At 54.7% G+C, this 25,212-nt stretch overlaps 1 protein-coding gene across 1 annotated transcript in view; it reads left to right on the plus strand.

Annotated features, from left to right (window-relative positions):
• Window positions 1-25,212, plus strand: part of Ahrr (aryl hydrocarbon receptor repressor) — a 72,217-nt gene that overhangs the window by 40,986 nt on the left and 6,019 nt on the right. Inside the window, exons 5-8 of the mRNA XM_070042081.1 lie at window positions 11,803-11,892; window positions 19,420-19,549; window positions 20,453-20,586; window positions 24,015-24,202. Of these exons, the coding sequence (XP_069898182.1) occupies window positions 11,803-11,892; window positions 19,420-19,549; window positions 20,453-20,586; window positions 24,015-24,202 (542 nt within the window). The remainder of the gene's footprint in view (window positions 1-11,802; window positions 11,893-19,419; window positions 19,550-20,452; window positions 20,587-24,014; window positions 24,203-25,212) is intronic.

Below are 25,212 nucleotides of genomic sequence, written 5' to 3' on the forward strand. Positions count from 1 at the left end.
TTTATTCTGCATTTTCTGGTTTTGTTCATCAATGAGAGAATCTAATAAAATAATAAGCCATTCCTTTTCCAGTTTAAAGAGCTGGAAACGTCAGTGTGGAGCTTCTCCGCCTGAGTTTGGCTGGATTGGCTTCTGAGACGGACTGGACAGTTCTGGAAGTGCACACTGGACTGGGCTGGAGGAGCACTGGGATTTTGTTTATTTATTTAGTTATTTTGTAGTCCTGAGGCTTGAACGCTGGGCCTGGGCACTCTCCCTGAGCTCTTTTGGCTCAAGGTCAGTATATCACTTGAGCAATTGTACCACTTCTGGCTTTTTCTGGGATAAGTGTCTCACAGACCTTTCCTACCCTGGCTGGCTTTGAACTGTGATGCTCAGATCTCAGCCTCCTGTAGCTGGGATTACAGGTGTGATTACCAGTGCCCAGCTTGGACACTGAGATTTTAGAGGGCTGGGCTTTCCCTGAGCCACTCACTCTGGGCCTGTGACACTTCAGGGGGTGATCAGGACGGAGCAGCCTGTGGAGCTCGAGGTCTGGCACGGGACCTGGAGGTCAGTGGAGTTGTCCTGGGGTTTGATGGGCACCCATGGAGCCTGCTGGACTGTATCTTTCCCACTCCCACTCCTAACTCGGCTGACCATGACAAGGCCAGGGTGAGCGGGATTTTCCTTTCCTGACTGTGGCTGTGGGAAAGGACTGGCCTCCAAGAACCAAACCTGTTCTGGAATTACCCTGAAGAGAGAGCAGAGGATCTCTGCAGCCACAGAGGTCCTGTGAGCCTCCCCTCCCACCTTCGTGCCCAGCAGGGTCAGCTGGGGCCGGCCTGCCTTCCGTCTGGGGAGCTACCCGGCTGTGGGTGCTGGTTTCTCCGGATGTTCTTAGCGTTATGAGAAGCTGAGCGCGGTATTCCAAGGGGCCTGGCAATGGTGCACCCCGGAATGAGCAAGTCCTACAACTGACATTCTGTCGCTAGCGTCTCACAAATCCAGCTGGCATTTCCTCTACAGAAGACAGACCGCTCTTCTTACAGATGGCTTATTTGCTGCGTTTATTCAGCTGTTCACCTAAAAGCAGACCATCTGCTTCTCTGCTGCTGAGTTCAGAGAATTCTTTATGAATCCTAGACACGTGTCCTTTGTCAGTTCATAAATCCTGTGGAACGATTTGTAAAATGTGCTCTTTTCCTTGTCCAGACATGGCAGACTGCAGGGGAGGTGATTAATTCTGACAAAGATCAGTCTGTCAGTGTTTAATTTTGATGAAGATTGATTTATCAATGATTAATTCTGACAAAGATCAATTTGTCAGTGTTTAATTCTGATGAAAGTCAGTTTATCATTTTGTAGGCAAAGACTTTATATATCACATCTAGGAACTCCTAATTACTTCCATTTATGTTGGGTTTATGCCTAAGTATTTTATAGTATCTATGTGGTGTTCTTTTTTTTTTCTTTTTGTCGGTTGTGGGGCTTGAACTCTGGGCCTGGGCGCTGTCCCTCAGCTCTTCAGCTCAAAGCTAGCACTCTACCACTTGAGCCACAGTGCTACTTCCAGTTTTCTGGTGGCTTATTGGGGATAAGAATTGCACAGACTTTTCTGTCTGGACTGGCTTTGAACCGTGATCCTCAGATCTCAGCCTCCTGAGTAGCTAGGATGACAGGCGTGAGCCACCGCTGCCCAGCTTCTATGATGCTTTTATTTCACTATATAATTCTCATATCTATAACTAGAGATAGGTGTTTTGTTGTTGTTATTTTTTGTGTTTTGTTTTATGGTACTGTGGTACTCAGGGTCCCACACAAAACAAACACAGGAAGCAAAAAAATGGACACTCAGCCAGGCACTGGTGGCTCAGGCCTGTCATCCCAGCTACTCAGGAGGCTGAGATCTGAGGATCATGGCTCAAAGCCAGCCCAAGCAGGAAAGTCCATGAGGCTCTTATCTCCAATGAACCACCAGAAAACCGGAAGTGGCGCTGTGACTCAGTGGGTAGAGCACTCTCCTTGAGCTGAAGAGCGCAGGGACAGCGCCCAGGCCCAGAGTTCAAGCCCGACAACCGACAAACAAAAAAGGGAAACTCAGCGTCCTGACCAGCTGGGATTACAGGTGTGGGCCACCGCCCCAGGCTAATTGAATTTATTGTGCTTTGAATCATTCTCTCTACTTCTCCTTTGTGGTAGAGGCCTTTCACAGAAGCTGGACCCACCCCTCTCCCCTGAAATCTCTCCCCTGGACCTCCCCCCTCTCCCCTGCAGTCTCTCCGCAGGGTCTCCCCCCTCTCCCCTGCAGTCTCTCCTGGCTGCCGCTGAGTGCTGTTGTTCTGTCTCCACTGGAAAGTGGGCATGTGTCCTGCTCCCTTCATCCCTGCCGCGCATGGTAGCACAGAGCCGGGAGGAAAGTGCTTATCTGAGGGCCGCCCCCTGGCTGCAGTGCAGGTCTGTGCAGCAGCTCATGGCGGCCTAGCGTAGATGAGAAGGGGAGAAGCCGGGAGAGGCTGGCGGTGTGTTCCTGGATCTTTCCCCGATGCCCTCGAGGGGCACAAACGCCTGCCGTCCGCACTGCTCCTATTGGCAGAGGAGACTGTGTCCCGCACACGCAGGGGCGGCAGTGGAGTTCAGGCTCCACCGTCCTTCAAGGATCACCTGCCATCCAGCCCTGCTCCAGGTGAGGAGTTTCCCTGTCACACCGGACTGAGACAGGGCCAGACCCAGCCTTGCTCTGCCTCCAACCCAGGACTTCACACACGGCCCCGAGCTGCAGGCGCTCTGCCCACACAGGCCGGGCCCGGTTGTCGGAAGGGCTGCCGACGGGCCGGTGGCACCCTCTGGGCCCCTTCAGTCTTGGGGGCTCTGGTTTCAAATCTCACAGCCTCTGGGGACTGGGTAGTGGGGACTTGTGTCAGCCGGGAGCCACGTCACCAAGGCCAGAGTGAAACAGGAAGCTGTGGGGAGGTGCCGTGACTAGTGGGGTCAAGGCACTGATCCTCACGAGGAGGCAGTGGGCATGGCTGCTTTCCTCGCCATCTTTCACAGAGTACAAAATGGAGCCTGATCCCAGGGGCTAGAGACAGGCTACGTGGCCTAAGGGCTGGGCTGCTGGGACTAGGGGTGTTAGCAGACATCCTGGGACTCCGGCTGGGACTAGGGGTGTTTGCAGACATCCTGGGACTCCGGCTGGGACTAGAGGTGTTTGCAGACATCCTGGGACTCCGGCTGGGACTAGGGGTGTTTGCAGACATCCTGGGACTCCGGCTGGGACTAGAGGTGTTTGCAGACATCCTGGGACTCCGGCTGGGACTAGGGGTGTTTGCAGACATCCTGGGACTCCGGCTGGGACTAGGGGTGTTTGCAGACATCCTGGGACTCCGGCTGGGACTAGGGGTGTTTGCAGACATCCTGGGACTCTGGCTGGCTCTCTCTAGAGGATTCTCCAGCAGAGCCAGGATGTAGGCAAGTGGTGTAGGGCCGCAAGGGTGTGCCAGAGGGGGCCCGTGCCTGGATGCCAGGTAGGCCCTGACAGAAGGTGGAGCAGCCGGGTTGAGTGTGAGCTATGTCAGAAATACAAGGCACCATGTCTCTCCATACTGCCAGAATTTATGGAATAACAAGTTCGTAAACTCTTATCAGTCTCACTGGTCCTCATTTGCCAAGAACAACTGAGTTCATTTGATACGAGGGACATTGGCTTTTTAACATTTGTTCCAATTGTTGTGACTAATATTAGCTCTCAGATCACACATCACACAAGGCCTGTTTACAGAATAGCAGAGAAGGGGTTAAAGAGGCTTGTCACATATAATAGCTTGTTCTCTGCAGCAGGATGTGTACAACAGGGTCTCGGCACCGGCCACTCACTGTTGCCATAAAGAATGCCATGGAGCGGGGCTTAGAAAGAATAAAGATGGTTTTAGCTCACCATTCTGCAGTCTGCAGTGTCGCAGACAGACGGCCACCTGTGCAAAGCTCTTCCTGCTGGGGGGACTCCACCAAGGCTTGAGGTGACACAGGGGTCAGACACTGGGACATCCTCAGATGACACAGGGGTCAGGGCTCCCCGGTGTGGAGGAGGTGACAATGGAGGGCAGGTCCGGGCTCTCAGGTGTGGAGGAGGTGACAGTAGAGGGCAGGTCCGGGCTCCCCGGTGTGGAGGAGGTGACAGTGGAGGGCAGGTCCGGGCTCCCCGGTGTGGAGGGGCTGTGTAGTTGTCGCATGGGGATTCCAGTCCCTGAGATGTGGCAGAGGCTGGAATAGAGGATCCCTGAGATGAGGAACTTTCTGGCCTGGGCATGAGCAGGTGGAGTGTGCTTTCCGTAGGCCTGGGCCCTGGGGCTCCGAGAGCAGCACGGGGCCCGTAGGGCACCTCAGTGCCACTGGATAAGAAAGCACGTCCTACATCTCCCTCTGTCTTTGACTTTGGGTAGAAGGGATGAAGCCCCACAGCCGGAAGGCGGCGGCCTTCCGAGGCCGGGGCCCGTGCTTGCCCTGGCATTCTGAGAACTTTCAATGAACAGGAGCTGGAAATGCTTGCTCCATCTTCTGGCTCAGGGTTTCCTGCTTTCGCCTGAGTCTTTTGGACCAGAGAAACCCCACTCCGGTGTCATTGCCTGTGTGTCTGGCAGCTGGCCCCGCACACCGTTCACACACACTCTTGAATACACATTCTTCCTTCACAGCAGAGGTTGTGTCCAAGAGTGATGGTCTGGCTTCACCGTGGCCTCCAGGTGGACACAGCTAGGAGGCTCACCCTGGGGATACACCCAACGGGAGCCACTACACCACACCAGTAACGGGGTGCAGTCTGCCACCCCTGGTCCCAGGGCACCGCTCTTGGTCCCTCTGGAGGGGTCAGGTGTCTGGGGTTGAAGGAGCCCCCTCTGGCTTTGGATCACTAGGGCTCACCACCGCCAGCCTGACTACCCACCACCAGCTTCTGAGTTTCTGCTGTTAGCCTCAGATCGTCAGCTTCTGACCCGTGAGCTTGGCACACTGGGCCCCAGTGGTGCCGCCGTCAGAACCCCTGTCCCACCCCTGCCCCTGGGCTACGGGCTCAGGCCAGTGTGTTCAGGTGGCCGGGCCCCGTGATGCCCGTCGAGTCTCTACTGAGTACTGATGCTGAGGTAGCTGTGTTACCAACGTTGAAGCAGCAGCACACGGTGAGGGAGGAGGGCTTTGGAGGCAGAGGGGTCTTCACGGTGTCAGGTCTGAATCATGACACTGTCAGGGCCCCAACTCAGCATTAGCACCTGAGCCAGATTACAGCTCAAACTTCTCAAGTGGAAGAACAAGCAGGTAGACGTGGGCATTTTACCGGCTGGAGCTGAGAGGTGCCAAGCCCTCCACGCCCGCTCTCTGTGGCCAGTGTCTACACCTCTTCAGGAGCCATTTCCAAGTGCTGTTGCTGCTCTGCAGACACTCAGGCTGGGATGCGTACACAGCCCGCCACGCTCTCCCCGGCAGGCTGCTGCTTGCACGCACACAGGACCCAGGCGGCGGCCCCTCGAGTGATCTGGCTCCAGGAGGTCCAGCCAGCTGCCCCTGCGCCTGCCCGGGCCGCGGCTCGCGTGACTGCACGGCCGGCTGCTGAGCGGTTGCTGTGACAACCGCTCCCCGGGGAGCAACTTGCGCCAACTGGCCTGTCTCTGGGCCAAGGAGTAGGCGTGAGAGCGGCTGGAGAGAATTGCGCCCCCCCTTTTTATCCCTCTTCTGAGACCTTGACAAAAATAATCTTTGAAGTGGTTGCTAGCTACTTTTCTGCCATGGGACTGGAGGGAATCAGGGCATTCAGCGCTGTGCCAGGGCAAGCCCAGCCCCTCCGAGTGCTGGCCTCATGCGTCTTGGATGGGCAGGGAGAGAGGGCAGCAGACCACTGACCACTGCCATGGCCACCAGGCCTGCCTGCACCGACCTCTGACCTCGGCTTGTATAGACTGCTAGCCTTCACTCAGGCCGGCTGCTGGCCCTGACACCTGTGCTGACCACGGACCCTCACCTGAATTGCCAATGGCCATCACCTATTGTGACCACTGCCTTTCCCCTATACTGACCACAGACCTTCAGCACTCATCCTCCTGCGTGCTAACTACTGATCCTCATGTCGGCAGACTACTGACACACACGTGTGTTGACCACTGACTAACACATGTTCTAACTATTGATCCCCAAGTATGCTGATCACCGACCCTCATATGTGCTGACCTCTCACCCTCGCTTTCCCTGACCAGCCCCTCATGACAGGTGGCAGTATTTAAACATAGATGTGATTTTCCCCCTTTTGAAAAGGAGCAGCCATAATCTCAGGGCCAAATTCTTTTCCACTTGGAAAAGTGATCTCATTTTCCATGTCTCATGCTGGGGGTGGGGAGAAAAAGAAAAGTTTCAGGATTTAAAAGAGAGAGGGGGAGAAAAAACCAACCAGCATTCACAATGCGTACTTGAAAGATGGCTCCACATCTGTAAAAGAACTTGGCATGATGGTTTGGACCAAAAAGTCAATCTGATATTAAATCCATATGATTCCACAAACAGCATTTTATGGTCTTAAAAAAAATCTGCTTTGTTTTTGCTTGTGACTGATCTCATAAAATCTTTTTTAAGAAGCCACTTTATACGCTCATGTCTTGAACATTTCTTTGAACTATTAATAGTAGGGCATCTTCAGTATGTGGCAACCGTCGGGCTGGGGCAGCCCGTGGCAGGCCGGGCGGCTTGGCTCTGAGAGGGAGGTGGGGGTTTGGGGTTCCGGGGCGGGGACCCCCACCCTGGCTCAGCCAGGTGCACGCCTGTAGCTCCCCTGAAGAGGGAAGGCCCCTGTGCACCACCCTGCCCCCATGGAATGCACTGGACTCTGCAGACTCTCCCATGTGTCCTGGTTCTGTGACCAGGTTCTTGCGTGACCGGCTGTGGGACATGCCGCGGCACTCTGCGTCAGAGTGAAGTCTTGTGTTCTGACTCTCCCACCTCATGCCGGTCTCTGCCTGGGTACCAGGCCCCAGGGGCAGAGGCTCAGGGCCCTGGAGTGGCATGGATAGCAGCCAGTGGCAGATCGTGGAGTGCTTTGGTGGTTTGGAACCCCCTCATTCTGGGACAGAGCCATTAGCTCCTGACCGTGGCGAATGGTGGGCCCATCGCTGGACCCCATGGGTGCTGGACAGACAGGCTTTCCTGACCGTGCACCTGTTAATCACAGGAGCCAATGGTGTCCCCGTGTTCTCCTATCACAAACTAGCCCAGGACTCATCACCTGGTAATGCTGAGCACAGGGTTGAAAATGCCGGCTGCTGCCACCCGTGTGGATATTCTTCACTGGATCAAATGCTGGCAAGATAAGCACTCCAGGATTTCCCACGGGGAAGTCCTGGAAGTCGGTGTAGGGAGACCAGCCGTTTAGTGCAGGTTGACAGTGCTGGATGCTGGCTTCTTTTCATAAAAGTTTTGAGGGCCAAGTGACAGCCAAGCCTCACAGCAAGATTCTGAATCTTGAGAAGATCTAAGTACCTTCCTTCACAGCTCTTGCTTCCGGAAGCTTCCCCTGCTTGCTCTCACCCCCACACAGCATTCCTTAACCCCGAGGGATACCACATTTACTATTTATTAATTGGTAAACAAATAAAAAGGCAAAATAGATGCTTGTCAGTGGCTCATACCTGGAATCTTATCTACTGAGGAGACTGAGCTTTGTCATGGTTCAAAGCCAGCCTAAGCAGGGTAAGAGTCTATGAAACTCTTTTAACCACTGAAAGCTGGAAGTGGAGCTATGGCTCAAGCTTTAGAGTGCTAGCCTTGTGCACAAAGGCTCAGAGACAGTGCTCAGCCCTGAGTTCAAGCTCAGCACTGGGTGAGGGGACGCAAAATAGCCCAATAGGGCATTATCAAACTAAAAACCTTCTTCACAGCGTGATCAGTCAGAAGTGGAGAGGCAGTCTGCAGAGTAGAAGGAAACATTTGCAAACCATGCATCTGAGGAGGAGTCAACATCTAAAATACACAAGAGACTCAGTAGCAAGAAAACAAATGCCTGGTTAAAAATGAGCAAGGACCTGGAGAGATGGTGTCAGAAAATATGAAGTGGCCATGAGGTATATAAAGACATGCTCAAATCACTGTTCATCGGAGAAGTATACACCCAGACCACAGCGTCTCACTGCAGTAAGAATGCTGCCATCACAAAGAAGGGTGGAGACTTGTGTGAACTGATAGAGCCGTTGTGGAAAACCATATGGAGGTTCTTCCAAAGACTAAGACAGAACTCAACATGATCCACCAACCTCACTACTGTAATTCCACCACTCAAAGGACATGAAGTCCGTACTCTGCACTCATAGAACCTGCAGCCAAACGTGATCCCGCCCAAGTGTTCCTTACCTGATGAAGGTGTTTAAGATGTACTTATGTACAAGGGACTACAATCATGACAGGAAGTCCTGCCATTGTAACATCATAGTTCGGACTATAGTAAACAAGCAAGACCAAAATAAAATCACCGCAGGATCTCATTTACATGTGGAATCTGAAAAGTGGGACTTGCGGAAGTGGAAAGTAAGATGCTGGCAGCCGGGAGTGAGGATGGAGGGAACAAACGGAAGGAAAGTCTCACGCGTGCTGCAGTATGGAGAACCCCTGAAGGCATTATGCAGTTACGGGGGAATGCCGTGCGAACCATTAGCAGGTTCAGGAGGGGTCAGACTAACAGAGGCAGAGGTTGAATGGAAGTGTGCTGGGGAAGGGCATCAGCAGCCTTGGTGTTAAATGGGGAAGTGAAGGGTTCTAGAGACCTTGGTGATGTCTGCTGGCCTGTGTACTCAAAAGGAGGAAGATTATGTCTTGGATATTTTGTCACAACTTCTAAAACTTTTTTTTTTTTTTTTTTTTTTGTCGGCCATGGGGCTTGAACTCTGGGCCTGGGCGCTGTCCCTCAGCTCTTGGGCTCAAGGCGAGCGCTCTACCACTTGAGCCACAGCGCCACTTCTGGTTTTCTGGTGGTTCATTGGAGATCAGAGTCTCACGGGCTTTCCTGCCCGGACTGGCTTTGAACTGGGATCCTCAGATCTCAGCCCCCTGAGTAGCTAGGATGACAGGCGTGAGCCGCCAGCGCCCAGTTTAATTAAAAAGTAATTTAAAAGTAAGCTGTCATTGGAAGACGCTCTGTCTTGGTACAATGTGTGGGAGAAACATGAGTCCCCAGGGGCCTGACTGCAGCCTGGTCACAAGTGTCACCAAGGAGCGCTAGAGAAGCCCTCCAAGAACAAACCCCCCGGACGGAGGAGGTGGGAGGAGAAAGCCTTTCACTCTTAGGCACGAGGTCTCTACCGTGTTGGCCGTGGCGGGGGGAAATTACCTTCCAAGCTCACTGTTGAGCAGGTGTCACGGCGGTGGATGCCAGGGGACAGGCTCCCCACACTCCCGGGCCGCTGCTCCTAGTCTAGCATTGCTTTGGCACTGTCAGGAAGAGAGCCGCTTCCTGTGTGGGTCAGCACAGGTGACGAGTTTGGCCTTTTGTTCAATGATATCAGCACACAATCGTCAAAGTCCCACGGTCCCCCCTTCCTTCCCAGAACTGGGGCTTGTTGGGGACAGAGCCTCGTGAAGGAGGAGCCTGGGCGCAGACTTGCACACGGCCCCTGAGATGTTCCAAGTAGACGCTGGACTCTCATTCCTTGTTCACCACTGGGACTGTGCAGGAGTTAATATGCCAGGCACAAACCTGGTTGGTTGCTCTAGGACTTTCTGGTGGACCAAAGGTTAAACAGGACACATTTCACCTTTACAAACCTGGACAACAGTGACAGACTGTGTGAGGAGGAGGAGGGGGAGGGCGGGGAGGGGCAGGAAGGGAGGAGGAGGCGGTAGCGGCGGCTGGGTGAAGAGCCAGCTGTAGTGTTCGACAAGCTGTACAGGGCCCCCCTCTTTTGGTTCTAGGGCTGCCGCTGGTACTGAGATTCTTCACTAGAGCTGCACGACTCCATAAAATCTAGATTCCCCTGTGCGTCCTCCTCACCCTGGAGCTTTCTTCTCCAGGGCATCTGGGGAGGTTACCTCAAGAGCAGATAGGAAGTGGGTGCAGGTCTTTCCAAGGTCCTGCAGAGGAAAGTCATTCGAGAACTGTTGTGGAATTTCTGGTTTGTATCTGAATCAGCAGTGCCTCCTACCCTCCTGAACCTTCTGGGTCCCAAACACTTTATTTTCCACAGTGATAATATTATTTCAGTTTTTATTTATATTTTGTGCCCGTCCTGGGGCTTAAACTCAGGGCCTGAGTGCTGTTCTTGAGATTTTTTGTGCTCAAGGTTAGCACTCTATCACTCGAGCCCTGCCGGGCTTTGAACTGTGATCCTCAGGTCTCAGCTTCCTGAGTAGCTAGGATGACAGGCGTGAGCCACCGGCGCCCGGCTTAAGAAGCTGTATTTCAGAATACTTTATTCAAGGTGTAAATTTGTTTGTATAGAAGTCTTTTTCCTACTTCCCCTCTGTGACCCTCAGGGAACCGTTTTCTGACATTTGTCACTGTAGATGTTCTTGTACTTTATATTCTTTCTGTCTAGTTGCCTTTACTTAACACATTTTGGATATTTAGTCACATTTTCATTTGATCAATAGTTTTGTTGTAATTTACATATTTTCATTGTGTAATTGTCCAGTTGGCGGGTATTTTCTAAATTTGGATTATTATGAACACAGCTGTTGGGAGTGCTTTGCTTATATGCTTTTGTGCACATACCTGTCTTACCTGGGTAAATACTAAGTGTGAGATTTTATTAACATAACATTTGTGCATGTTTGTGGAAGTGTGATAACGATACACATGCACACATGCAATGGGTCACAATCAAGAAGAATAATCACCGTTTTCATCTCTGAAACAATGGTCACTTCTCTGTTTACTTTTTCAGGGAACTGAGGACAGATTCATATTGGTGGAGTGGTTTGATCTGGGCGATCTGGCCTTTGATTTAACCTGTGTTGGCATGTGTGAAATACCATTTTCCTGTGGTTTTAGTTTCCATTTCCTGGTGATTATCAGTGGTCACCTAGGATACATTTTCATGTGTGTACTCAGCACAACTCTTACTCTGTAAAATCAGTTTCAAAAATTTATTCAAATGTTTCTGTCAATTAAAAAACTAGGTTTGGGAACGCGTATGTGTACGTATGTGTGCATGTGCGCTACTTTAAACTCAGAACCCAGGCACGACCTGAGCTTTTCTTGTTCGAGGCAAGAGCTCTACCATTGGAGTCACAGCCTCACTTCTGGCTTTTTGGTGGATAATTGGAGATAAGAGTCTCATGGATTATATTACTCCAGTTGACTTCAAACCAGCATCCTCAGAGCTCAGCCTACTGAATAGCTAGTGTAACTGGTATGAGCCACCAGCTCCTGGCAAAAACACACATTTTATAATTATTAGAGCTTGAACTCTGGGCCTGGGCGATGTCCCTCAGCTCTTCAGCTCAAGGCGAGCGCTCTACCACTTGTGCCACAGCACCACTTCTGGTTTTCTGGTGGTTTATTGGAGATAAGATTCTCACAGACTTTCCTGCCCAGGCTGGCTTTGAACTGAGATCCTCAGATCTCAGCCTCCTGAGTACCTAGGATGATAGGCATGAGCCACTGGCACCCGGCACAATTTTTAACCTTGAATCCATGACCCCCTTCCTCTGTGACTTGCTGGTATGGGCCTGTTATGAAGTAAGAATAAATTAGAGGTGGGTGCTTGATGTGGCCACAGGCGGGCTGCTCCAAGTTCACACAGAACATCACTTTTAGCATTTTAGGTAACTCACCTTCGTGTTCTTGTTTTTTCCTAGTCTCTCAATGGCTTTGCGCTGGTGGTAAGTGCAGAAGGGATGATCTTCTACGCTTCAGCAACAATCATGGACTATCTGGGCTTCCACCAGGTAATAGAGCAGAAAAACCTTTCAGTGCATTCAGTGCTAGGTTCCTTCACCTTCACATACATACGCTGTCCTCCAGGCTTGAGAAGATCTGACATCAAGCTTTCCAAATCACGGAGCTTTAAATATGTCTTGCAGCTGTCCCACAGTCCAGCTGTATCCACAGCAGGATACACTCAATGATCTAGAAGCTTCTGGGTGGGATATGACTCTGTCTTGGACTTCACGCACTCAGGATTCTATGGACAGTGCCATCCTGTGTGTATCCCATGTCTTAGACCGCAGATATCGAGTACCTTGCGAGATAGTTAGGCTTGCACCTAAAATAGACCACCATTGACACCATCTCCTTTGGTCATAGATCAAAGGAGGGTCAGAATCCAAGAGAGGCCATTTTCCTTCCTCCACATAGTTAGCACAGGCATGGTGTGACCCAGGAGTCTGCAGGCCTCACGTTCTCCTTTTAGCCCAAAGGGAATGGGCTTGGTGCTGGGTCTGGGGAGGAGAGCTATGCAGAGAGCTTGACTCTAAGTCAGAACTTGCTATTATTTCCTTAGTGCTCCATTATTCCCCTCCAAATGTTAGAAGTATAAAGCAGCTTTGCCTTCATTGTAAAGTATTTCCAAATACCATTAACTCAGGCATTGCCTCTAGTTGATGCAAACTATTTCACCAACACGTGAAAACGGCCTCTGTTTCGTTTCCATGAGCGTCCTGTGCCAAATGCCTCCTGGAAAGGCCAGAGCCAGCCCCTTGCTGTCCTAGCCCAAGCAAAGCCGTAGGCTTTATGTGTGTGTTTTATGCCTCTGGTGTTTATTTACTGAGGAAATTACCCATTCCCTCACAGTCTCCCTGAGTGCACCAGCTTGGTCTGAGAAGACTGACTCTGAAGGCAAGATTAGTAGACACATACACATTTTTTGCACAAAAAAAGTAAAACACCGTGTGCAATGGCTAATGCCTATAATCCTAGCTACCTGGGATGGTGAGAAGACCACAGATCCAGGTCAGCCTGAGGACACATGTAAGGGGCGTTTGAGAGACTCCATCTCAACCAAAAAAGCTGTTTGGTGGTGTACACCTGTCAGTCCAGCTATGACCAGGAGGGTTAATAGGAGGCTTACCATCCAGACCATCTCCAGAGAAAAAGAAAGCAAGACTCTACCTCAAAAACAACCAGAGGAAAAAAAACTGGAGCATGGCTCACGTGGTTAAGCACCTTCCTACCAAGATTTGAAGCCCTGATTTCATACTCTAGTAATACAGAATAATACCAGCTGGAAGACAGAGATTGCTGGAAGCTAGCAGAGCAGTCGGGGAACCTATAAAGAAGGAGTTCTCAAGTGTAGCTCAGTGGTCTCAGCCCAGAGCTAATGGGGAACAAGTGAGGAGGACTGCCCGAGGGCTCCGGAGACAGCCCAGCAGCACACAGGCATGCACACAGGCACACCCACAAATGTACACCTACGCACCAGTAGCTTTCTTGCTTGCCTGCATTACATGCAGACGAAAGCCTTAGTGAGAAGCCACTGCACCCCTAAACCAAAAAGAAATAACAGTGCCATATGTTGGTGAAAATGTGAAGGAGCTGAGGCATGCTGCACCACCGTGTGTGAGTGCACGGCTACACCACCGTGTGTGAGTGCACACCACCGTGTGTGAGTGCACAGCTGCACCACCATGTGTGAGTGCACACCACCGTGTGTGAGTGCACACCACCGTGTGTGAGTGCACGGCTACACCACCGTGTGTGAGTGCACGCTGCACCACCGTGTGTGAGTGCACACCACCGTGTGTGAGTGCACGGCTACACCACCGTGTGTGAGTGCACAGCTGCACCACCATGTGTGAGTGCACACCACCGTGTGTGAGTGCACACCACCGTGTGTGAGTGCACACCACTGTGTGTGAGTGCACGGCTACACCACCGTGTGTGAGTGCACGGCTACACCACCGTGTGTGAGTGCACGGCTACACCACCGTGTGTGAGTGCACACCACCGTGTGTGAGTGCACGGCTGCACCACCGTGTGTGAGTGCACACCACTGTGTGTGAGTGCACGCTGCACCACCGTGTGTGAGTGCACACCACTGTGTGTGAGTGCACGGCTACACCACCGTGTGTGAGTGTATGGCTACACCACCGTGTGTGAGTGTACACCACTGTGTGTGAGTGCACGCTGCACCACCGTGTGTGAGTGTACGCTGCACCACCGTGTGTGAGTGCACGCTGCACCACCGTGTGTGAGTGCACGCTGTACCACCGTGTGAGTGTACGCTGCACCACCGTGTGTGAGTGCACGGCTACACCGTGTGTGAGTGCACGGCTACACCACCATGTGTGAGTGCACACCACCGTGTGTGAGTGCACACCACCGTGTGTGAGTGCACGGCTACACCACCGTGTGTGAGTGCACACCACCGTGTGTGAGTGCACACTGCACCACCGTGTGTGAGTGCACGGCTACACCACCGTGTGTGAGTGTACGGCTACACCACCGTGTGTGAGTGTACACCACTGTGTGTGAGTGCACGCTGCACCACCGTGTGTGAGTGTACGCTGCACCACCGTGTGTGAGTGCACGCTGCACCACCGTGTGAAAATGCACGCTGCACCACCGTGTGTGAGTGCACACCACCGTGTGAGTGCACACCACCGTGTGTGAGTGCACGGCCACACCACCGTGTGTGAGTGCACGGCCACACCACTGTGTGTGAGTGCACGGCTACACCACTGTGTGTGAGTGCATGCTGCACCACCGTGTGTGAGTGCACACCACCGTGTGTGAGTGCACGGCTACACCACCGTGTGTGAGTGTACGGCTGCACCACCGTGTGTGAGTGCACACCACTGTGTGTGAGTGCACGGCTACACCACCATGTGTGAGTGCACACCACCGTGTGTGAGTGCACACCACCGTGTGTGAGTGCACGCTGCACCACCATGTGAGTGCACGCTGCACCACCGTGTGAGTGCCCTCTACACCACCGTGTGTGTGTACGGCTACACCACCGTGTGTGAGTGCACGCTGCACCACCGTGTGTGAGTGTACGGCTGCACCACCGTGTGTGAGTGTACGGCTACACCACCGTGTGTGAGTGTACGGCTGCACCACCGTGTGTGAGTGCCCTCTACACCACCGTGTGAGTGCACGCTGCACCACCGTGTGTGAGTGCACGCTGCACCACCGTGTGAGTGCACACTGCACCACCGTGTGTGAGTGCACGCTGCACCACTGTGTGTGAGTGCACGCTGCACCACCGTGTGTGAGTGCACGCTGCACCACTGTGTGTGAGTGCACGCTACACCACTGTGTGTGAGTGCACACCACCGTATGTGAGTGCACGCTACACCACTGTGTGAGTGCACACCACCGTGTGTGAGTGCACGCTACACCACCGTGTGTGAGTGCACACCACCGTGTGTGAGTGCACACTGCACCACCGTGTGTGAGTGTACACCACTGTGTGTGAGTGCATGCTGCACCACCGTGTGTGAGTGCACACCACCGTGTGTGAGTGCACGCTGCACCACCGTGTGTGAGTGTACACCACTGTGAGTGCACGCTGCACCACCGCGTGTGAGTGTACGGCTGCACCACTGTGTGTGAGTGCACGGCTGCACCACCGTGTGTGAGTGCACGGCTACACCACCGTGTGTGAGTGCACGCTGCACCACCGTGTGTGAGTGCACGGCTACACCACCGTGTGTGAGTGTATGGCTGCACCACCGTGTGAGTGCACGCTGCACCACCGTGTGTGAGTGCACGCTGCACCACCGTGTGTGAGTGCACGCTGCACCACCGTGTGTGAGTGTACGGCTACACCACCGTGTGTGAGTGTACGGCTGCACCACTGTGTGTGAGTGCACGCTGCACCACCGTGTGTGAGTGTACGGCTGCACCACCGTGTGTGAGTGCACGCTGCACCACCGTGTGTGAGTGTACGGCTGCACCACCGTGTGTAAGTGCACGCTGCACCACCGTGTGTGAGTGCACGCTGCACCACCGTGTGTGAGTGCACACCACTGTGTGTGAGTGCACGCTGCACCACCGTGTGTGAGTGCACGCTGCACCACCGTGTGTGAGTGCACGCTGCACCACCGTGTGTGAGTGTACGGCTGCACCACCGTGTGTGAGTGCACGCTGCACCACCGTGTGTGAGTGCACGCTGCACCACCGTGTGTGAGTGTACGGCTGCACCACCGTGTGTGAGTGCACGGCTACACCACCGTGTGTGAGTGCACGCTGCACCACCGTGTGTGAGTGCACGGCTACACCACCGTGTGTGAGTGTATGGCTGCACCACCGTGTGAGTGCACGCTGCACCACCGTGTGTGCACGCTGCACCACCGTGTGTGAGTGCACGCTGCACCACCGTGTGTGAGTGTACGGCTACACCACCGTGTGTGAGTGTACGGCTGCACCACCGTGTGTGAGTGCACGCTGCACCACCGTGTGTGAGTGTACGGCTGCACCACCGTGTGTGAGTGCACGCTGCACCACCGTGTGTGAGTGTACGGCTGCACCACCGTGTGTAAGTGCACGCTGCACCACCGTGTGTGAGTGCACGCTGCACCACCGTGTGTGAGTGCACACCACTGTGTGTGAGTGCACGCTGCACCACCGTGTGTGAGTGCACGCTGCACCACCGTGTGTGAGTGCACGCTGCACCACCGTGTGTGAGTGTACGGCTGCACCACCGTGTGTGAGTGCACGCTGCACCACCGTGTGTGAGTGCACGCTGCACCACCGTGTGTGAGTGTACGGCTGCACCACCGTGTGTGAGTGCACGCTTCACCACCGTGTGTGAGTGCATGCTGCACCACCGTGTGTGAGTGTACGGCTGCACCACCGTGTGTGAGTGCACACCACTGTGTGTGAGTGCACGGCTACACCACCGTGTGTGAGTGCACACCACTGTGTGTGAGTGTACGGCTGCACCACCGTGTGTGAGTGCATGGCTGCACCACCGTGTGTGAGTGTACGGCTACACCACCGTGTGTGAGTGCATGCTGTACCACCGTGTGTGAGTGTACACCACTCTGTGTGAGTGCACGCTACACCACCGTGTGTGAGTGTACGCTGCACCACCGTGTGTGAGTGCACACCACTGTGTGTGAGTGCACGCTGCACCACCGTGTGTGAGTGTACGGCTGCACCACCGTGTGTGAGTGTACACCACCGTGTGTGAGTGTACACCACTCTGTGTGAGTGCACGCTACACCACCGTGTGTGAGTGTACGGCTGCACCACCGTGTGTGAGTGCACACCACTGTGTGTGAGTGCACGCTGCACCACCGTGTGTGAGTGTACGGCTGCACCACCGTGTGTGAGTGTACGGCTACACCACCGTGTGTGAGTGTACGGCTGCACCACCGTGTGTGAGTGCCCTCTACACCACCGTGTGAGTGCACGCTGCACCACCGTGTGTGAGTGCACGCTGCACCACCGTGTGAGTGCACACTGCACCACCGTGTGTGAGTGCACGGCTGCACCACCGTGTGTGAGTGTACGGCTACACCACCGTGTGTGAGTGCACGCTGCACCACCGTGTGTGAGTGCACACCACTCTGTGTGAGTGCACGCTACACCACCGTGTGTGAGTGTACACCACCGTGTGTGAGTGCACGCTGCACCACCATGTGTGAGTGCCCTCTACACCACCGTGTGTGAGTGTACACCACCGTGTGTGAGTGCACGGCTGCACCACCGTGTGTGAGTGTACACCACCGTGTGTGAGTGCACGCTGCACCACCGTGTGTGAGTGCACGGCTGCACCACCGTGTGTGAGTGTACACCACCGTGTGTGAGTGCACGCTGCACCACCGTGTGTGAGTGCACGCTGCACCACCGTGTGTGAGTGCACACCATCGTGTGTGAGTGTATAGCTACACCACCATGTGTGAGTGTACACCACCGTGTGTGAGTGTACACCACCGTGTGTGAGTGCACGCTGCACCACCGTGTGTGAGTGCACACCATCGTGTGTGAGTGTATAGCTACACCACCGTGTGTGAGTGCACGCTGTACCACCGTGTGTGAGTGCATGGCTACACCACCGTGTGTGAGTGCACACCACTGTGTGTGAGTGCACGCTGTACCACCGTGTGTGAGTGCATGGCTACACCACCGTGTGTGAGTGTACACCACCGTGTGTGAGTGCACGCTGCACCACCGTGTGTGAGTGCACGCTGCACCACCGTGTGTGAGTGCACACCATCGTGTGTGAGTGTATGCTGCACCACCGTGTGTGAGTGCACGCTGCACCACCGTGTGTGAGTGCACACCATCGTGTGTGAGTGTATAGCTACACCACCGTGTGTGAGTGCCCGACAGCAGTGGGAAGATCAGCTACCACCGAGGCTCCATTCCAGGCGGTGACACTGTAACATGAACTGTATCAAAAGACAAAACACCATAGGAAATGCCCGGTGGGAGGGGGAGGCGTGCACGGGCAGAACGCGACCCCAGAAAGATGAGACATTTCCAGCCTAGTCTCGATGGCAGAGCCCCCGGCTCTCGGTACCCCTTCAGAGTACAGATCAACCAGTGGAGAGGAGCACAGATTGCAGTTCAGGAACCAGAAGGGCGTCTGAGGGGTTCTGATACCCAGCGCGCAGAGCACCGCACCGGGCCTCGTCTCTGCCTGTTCCCTGGGCTCTAACCACTTCCTCCTCTCCTGACGGGCCACACGCCCTTGCTGCCTCCTGCAAAACGCGTCTGTGTGACACATGTGGTCCTGTGGAGCTTAACCACAGCACTATAAGCAACAGCGAGGATTCTGGGAAGCAGCAGCAGAGCTCGCTCCGCTCTGTGCAGAGGAGCTCAGGAGTTACATTCTCAGAGGGCGCCCTTTCTAAGGTGCTGATTCCTAAAGGAATGTTCTCCCTTCTAGAAGAATCTTCTGTCGCTGTAATGATTTTCACTAGAGGTGAACCTGTTTTGAAGCCTGCCCAACTGTTGGCTACCCAGCCTAATTCAGAATGAAAAAGGGTTTCATTCTGAGAAAGTGGAGGGCAGCAGACCCTGGGCTGGGCCTCTGAGGGAGTTGACGGAGCCCAGGGCCTCCACTGCCACCAGACGGCGGCCTCCCGCCGGGACGCGGGGCCCGCAAGGCTAGCTTCCAGCCCTTCCGTCGGAGGAACAGAGAGGTCTGAGTTGGTTGTCCTCAAAGCCCTTGGAATGGGCAGGTCAAGGCATGAGGCAGGGGGTCTTGAGACATGTAATGATAGACAGCCAAGACTTCAAGATCCAGAGCGGCCTCAGGACAGCAGGTATCCCCAGGTGTCGGTGACTCTGGGGACTGTAAGAGCGCACCTGGCCTCAAGCCATGACTGCAGGAGTGCTGCGTGGCCCGTGCGGCCATGTCCTTCCAGGGTGAGCTCACGGTCAGCACAGAGCCTGCCTCCCCACAGGACACAGCTCTTCATAGCTGTGATTTGCTTTTGACAGACAGATGGCGAGGTTCCACGGTCCTTACCAGAGCAAATTGGGGCTACGGCTAAGAGAACTGTGTTTTGATATTTTAGACAGATGTAATGCATCAGAACATTTATGACTATATCCACGTGGATGACCGCCAGGACTTCTGCCAGCAGCTGCACTGGGCCATGGACCCCCTGCAGGCCACGCGCACGCAGCTCCCACTCCCCGAGACAGGTGCGCCAGCGCCTCCCCTCTCCTCTCTGGACTTCGCTTTTCCTGCAGGCCTCCTCCCCCCACACCCACAGCCCTCCTCCAGGCGGCTGTTGTGGCTCTGGGAGGGCTCTGGGGGCGTTCATTTTCTGGTTGACTCCTGGCATCACTAGGACAGACTCAGGGTGCTCAGTGTAATGAGAAAAGGTCTTCAAGGCTTTGGCCCAGGATGTCAGGGTTGACCCATTGCTTCTAATGGGAAACAGAACACCATGACCAAGTCCCTGGTGGAGAGAGCTGCTTACCCCATGACAGGGTGCAAAAGAAAGGGAGGGAGAGGGCTGGGGTCACCCTGTCCCCTCGGAGGAGCATCCCCGAGGCCAAGGCCTCCCGCGAGGCCCGCTTCTCAAACTCTCCTCCACCGTGCAGTACTGCTGGGTGGGGCAGAGCCTGCAGCGCTTGGGCCTTGGCTGGGTTGAAGATCAGCCCATGGGGCCTGCATGTCACTTCAAAACTCCCCAAGGCTCAAAATTTATCTAAAAATCCCTCCAAAGTGTTGTCTTGGGGTGGTTGTCCTTTGTCCATTCTCTGACCACGTGTGCAAGCTGCCCCAGCAGGTGGCTGGGGGGCGGGGCGCAGAGGTGGCCCTGGGCGCTACCTGGGGCTGTGCAGAGAGCTCTTCCTAGTTCCTTCACAGAAAGAAACTCGGAGAAGTTTCTACCATCCTCATGGAACAGGGCTAAGCAATGGGTCCGTATGCACACAGGCAGCAGTTCTGAAAGCAGTGCTTTTCGCTGAGCCGTTGGGTGAGTGACGCCGTAGGCCAGGTGCTGGTCGGCTTCCTGCTCCATAGCCACTCACCACCTGCTCCTCCTATGGTTATGTCTCCCCACGGCCTCCCTGCCACCACCCGCACTGACTTGGCAGATGACATCATGCCGGGAAAGCTGCTCAGGGCCCAGGAAGAAGGCACGGGCGTGCCCCCGGAGTACGCTGCCTTCCTGACACGTTGCTTTGTCTGTCGCGTGCGCTGCTTGCTGGACAGCACCTCTGGCTTTCTGGTGAGTTGGCAACCCCTGGACAGGCCTCAGCAGAGGCTTCCGGACACTGGAGCATCTCCATTGTGTGAGAGGGAGGCTGGCGGAGGCTGAGTCCCCGTGAGAGGGGCTGGCGGAGGCTGAGCCCCCGTGAGAGGGGCTGGCGGAGGCTGAGCCCCCGTGAGAGGGGCTGATAGAGGCTGAGTCCCCGTGAGAGGGGCTGGCGGAGGCTGAGTCCCGTAAGAGAGGCTGGCGGAGGCTGAGCCCTGGTAAGAGAGGCTGGCGGAGGCTGAGCCCTGGTAAGAGAGGCTGGCGGAGGCTGAATCCCCGTGAGAGGGGCTGGCAGAGGCTGAGTCCCCGTGAGAGGGAGTCTGTCAGGCCCGGGCTGGCGGAGGCTGAGTCCCCGTGAGAGGGAGGCTGTCAGGCCCGGGCTGGCGGAGGCTGAGCCCCGGTAAGAGAGGCTGGCGGAGGCTGAGCCCCGGTGATAGGGAGGCTGTCACGCCCGGGCTGGTGGAGGCTGAGTTCTGGTCACAGCTCCAGCACACATGCTAGCAGCACTGGGACTTGAAAACTTGGGAAACCTGTCACAGATCAGAGAAATGAAAAAAAAAAAAAAGTATTTGAGAACTCAGCGAGTGTTTCATTGGGGTCAGCAGTAGCTTTCCGTGACAGCCCTCTTCCATCCGCGTCCCGCAGCGTCCAGAGTGGACAGGCCGGAGGGGCACAGGGCCCCCACCAGGGCCGACCGCAGCTGCAGCCTGGGCTCCTGCCTGGGCTCCTTGCTCACACACAGCACCTGGCCTTCCACTTTTCCTGTTGGACGTTTCCCTCCCCAGTTCTGCATGGAAAGGGGGAGGAACACAGGGGAGGAGCCTCAGCCTGCAGGCCCGGGGCCCCGGCTGCTCCCGAGGCCCGGCCCCTGGTCCCCTCGAGGCCCAGGCTCTCAGGCAACCTTACCAGCCTGATGCGAACCTTTGACCGTGAGCTTCAGTGACCACTCTGTGTTGTCCCTGCACCCTCTACCTGATCTGAGATCCCGTTCCTATCCTCCTCCTGGACCTACTTCGTCTCCTCCACTGTACCGGGAGCCCTGGAAATCCCCTCTCTCCCTGGGACAGCGGTCCTGTGGATTGCTGCCCGTCCTGTGACCCGTGGATCCTAAAGGCTCTGTCTCCCACATCTGGACCGTGGGTCCAGAGGTCAAGCCCTGGTGTCTGCACAGCCCCAGGGAGCATTTCTAAAGCGAGGAGTCCTGGAGACGCTGGGCTGACGCCTGCAGAGGGCCAGCCATGCCCCTTTGTCTGTGCACGGCTCAGGAGTCTGCCCATCCCCTGGCCTCGCCCAGCTTGATGGCAGCCTCTGTGATCTGCTTCCTACGCTGGCCTGGGACTGGTGGGGCAGGAAGTCTGACTCCCTGCTTCACCTGCGCTCCCCAGGTCTTACCTCCCGATCCTGACTCAGGCCCCTCCCCTCGAGCCTCCGGTTAGCTAACTCAGAGAGAGGTGCCCTTGCCAGGCCTGGGCAGGAAATCACATGCTCCTCAGCTTCCTCACCGGCTTTGTTTTTGTGTTAAGAGACGTTTTAAACAGTAAAAACATGAAGTGTATATCATACAAGTCAGGTCTTCAGAAAAGCAGGCGTGATAACGCACCGCTCCTCCCCGCACTGCCAGGCCTGCTCTGGGCATCTTTGCTGTGGCTCTGCATCCCACAGAAGCCCACCCTGCCGGCCCCTGCCCTGGCCTCCACACGGTCCCCCCGGCACCCCCTCACGTGACAACCACTGAGCCGGACAGCACATGGCGTGGTGCCCTGGGCATCTAGCAGAAGTGGGAGCTGACCCCTCCCTGCAGTTCATTCTGCTAATCACTTCCATTAAATCCACATCTGGACTGGATGACAGTGCCAGCTGTGAGCCAAAACTCAGAGGAAGAAGCCCTGAGTTCAAGCACAAAGAAGGATCTAGACCCATATTAAAGAGAATCCACATCTCTCTCTTTCAGGGCCATCAACGCCTAACAAGTGTAGTTTAGCTGCAATACTTATTGGACCCCCAGGTCCCCGGGAGACAAGGAGTCCAGCCTCCCTGTCTGTTGGAGGGTCCGTCCTGCAGCTCACAGCAAGAGGCCGCTTTTTGCTCTGCCCCACCCTGACCTGCTGTCTCTGTGGACAGCGTTGGTCATGTTTTATTTAGGGCCTAGGCTCTTATGTGTGTAACATCTTATTCAACATTCCATGGACATTGGAATATTTGGAGGGATCTCACTGTGCGATTGAGAAGAGATTGGAATATAGCTTAGAATGAAACTGAAACAAACACTCAGGAGAGGGTGTAGTTTGAAGCTAAGATTGAAGCTAAGATTGAAGCTAAGATTTCCTGTTAGGAAAGAGCAAGCGTCGGGCCGGTGTTACTCCATACCAAGTGATCAGGACTGGCAGGAGTCACAGAGCTCCGAGACTTCTCTGGGTCCTCCTACCCCAGTCTGGACACATGCTGCCTGAGGCCAGGTATTAACATTGTAGCAATTTTGTATCTGGTTGAAATTAGGTCTGTAAGGTGAGGTCAGCCATGGCAGAAACAGTCACATCAAAGAGATTGGCAAACACCACAGACCTGGAGTTGCTTCCTCCAGGGGGAAGGACGTCAGGTATTTCCTGGTGCACCATTGCTCCCAGGCGCCACGCCAAGCGTGTGCCTGGCACAAACGTTTGTTTGTTTAGTAAACTCTGGGTGGAGGGAGGGGAAGGGGCCGGGAAAGGCTCTGGGGTCACGTGGTGAGCTCATCCGGCGGCACAGGGGCTTGGAGCTGACTCAGGAGCTCATCAGCATTCCCTTTAGAATGACGTCTTTTATTACAAATTCATAAGATAGTTGCTGGTTCGGATTTTGTTGTTGTTATTAGTCGTGGGGCTTGAACTCTGGGCCTCAAGGTGAGCACTCTACCACATGAGCCACAGCACCACTTCCAGTTTTCTGGTGGTTTCTATTGGAGATCAAAGTCTCACGGACTTTCCTGCTCAGGCTGGCTTTGAACCACTCTTCTCCAATCTCAGACTCCTGACTAGCTAGGATTACAGGTGTGAGCCTCTGGTGCCCGGCTTTTTTTTTTTTTTTTTTTTTTACTCCCGGTATAGATGCTAGTTGAATAAAATTAAGTTGTCTCTAAGTCTTATCATTATGAAAGTGACAATTTGGGAATCATGCATTTAAAAGAAATCTTTCCTGAGAGATCATCTCCACCATATGTTCATGTACACCTGTGTTGGCGTACACACACACACGAGGCCCAAGTGTACACACATGCAAATACATTGCCCACAAAAGGTAGCACAGACTGCAAAGGGACCTGGGCAGGTGTCAGGTGTGGGCACAGGCCTGGGGTGTGCTGACCCATAGGTGTGCACCTGCACACACGTCCAGAGCAGTCTGCCTTTCTGTCTCCAAAACGCCAGACGATGCAGTTCCAAGGGAAGCTGAAGTTCCTGTTTGGACAGAAGAAGAAGGCACCGTCAGGTGCGGCGCTGCCCGCTCGGCTGTCACTCTTCTGCACCGTGATGCCGGTCATTTTACCTCCCGTGGCAGAGATGAGAAGGGGCAGCACATTCCTGAGGGTGAAGCACAGGTCAGACACGGACCCAAGGTAAGCAGACTGCCACGTGCTGACACACTGTGCGTTTCTGTTTCTGTTTTTGCTTTCTTCTAGCATGTCATACACATGAAGATTGGCATGTGTGTGACAACTGATAGGAAGAGGTGCTTTCAAATGTCTGTCGAAGACTGCACCACACACCTCTGGCTTTCGTGGGTCTGAAGCTGCCCAGTACAGAGACACGCCCCCGGGAAGCAGCTCTCTGGGAGATCTGGTGGTCACCCTGGGCTGTGCACGCTCTCACCCAGAGCACATGCACACTGGAGGGATCCAGGGTGTCCGTCAGGTCAGGTCATGGCTGTGTCTCTGCCTCTTCCCACCTGATTTTCTTGCCAGACTTTTCTCAGCATTTCAGAAGCACAAAACACTTGGTGTTATTTTGGGGGAGAATAGGGTCTTATCTGTAATGGGTGAATGGGTTTCCTGGGAGCCTGTAGACAGATTTTCCACTACATAGAGAGTCCAGTGGGGGGCTGGGGCAGGGGGCTGGGCTAGGAGGCTGACTTCTGACTTTCCCCTTGGATTGTGGGCTGGGGCAGGGGGCTGGGCTAGGAGGCTGACTTCTGACTTTCCCCTTGGATTGTGGGAGGCCCTTTTCCAGCTTCACTCCTAGAACCACGTAACAAAAGACCACCAGGCCCTCGGAGGCCGTCCCTGGGGTAGAACTATAGTGCAGCCACCAAGGACGCAGCTCAGCTCACAGGCCATGGCGTCATGAGCCAGAGCAGTATGACTTGGAACAGAGTGGGACTTGGCCCGGTTCCCCTGACCTGCAAGCCCTGACCCACGCCTGTGGGCTCTCGTCCAGCAGCAGCCCCTGCGCTGCCTTTGGTCACAGGTGGAGTGAGTGTCCCCAGGTCTCTTGAAGGCAGACCCCGAGCAGCGTTGACCCTCCCGCGCCGGTGCCTCCCGAGAGGCAGGGAGACCATGCGGCAGCATTTCAGGAGGGATTTGGAAGGGTTTCTGCCTGCTGAACGCCCACCCCATGAAGGATGCACATG

This window comes from Dipodomys merriami, unplaced genomic scaffold (genome assembly GCF_024711535.1).
Source record: "Dipodomys merriami isolate MVZ:Mamm:240054 unplaced genomic scaffold, mDipMer1.0.p SCAF_32, whole genome shotgun sequence".
Classification (NCBI taxonomy): domain Eukaryota; kingdom Metazoa; phylum Chordata; class Mammalia; order Rodentia; family Heteromyidae; genus Dipodomys; species Dipodomys merriami.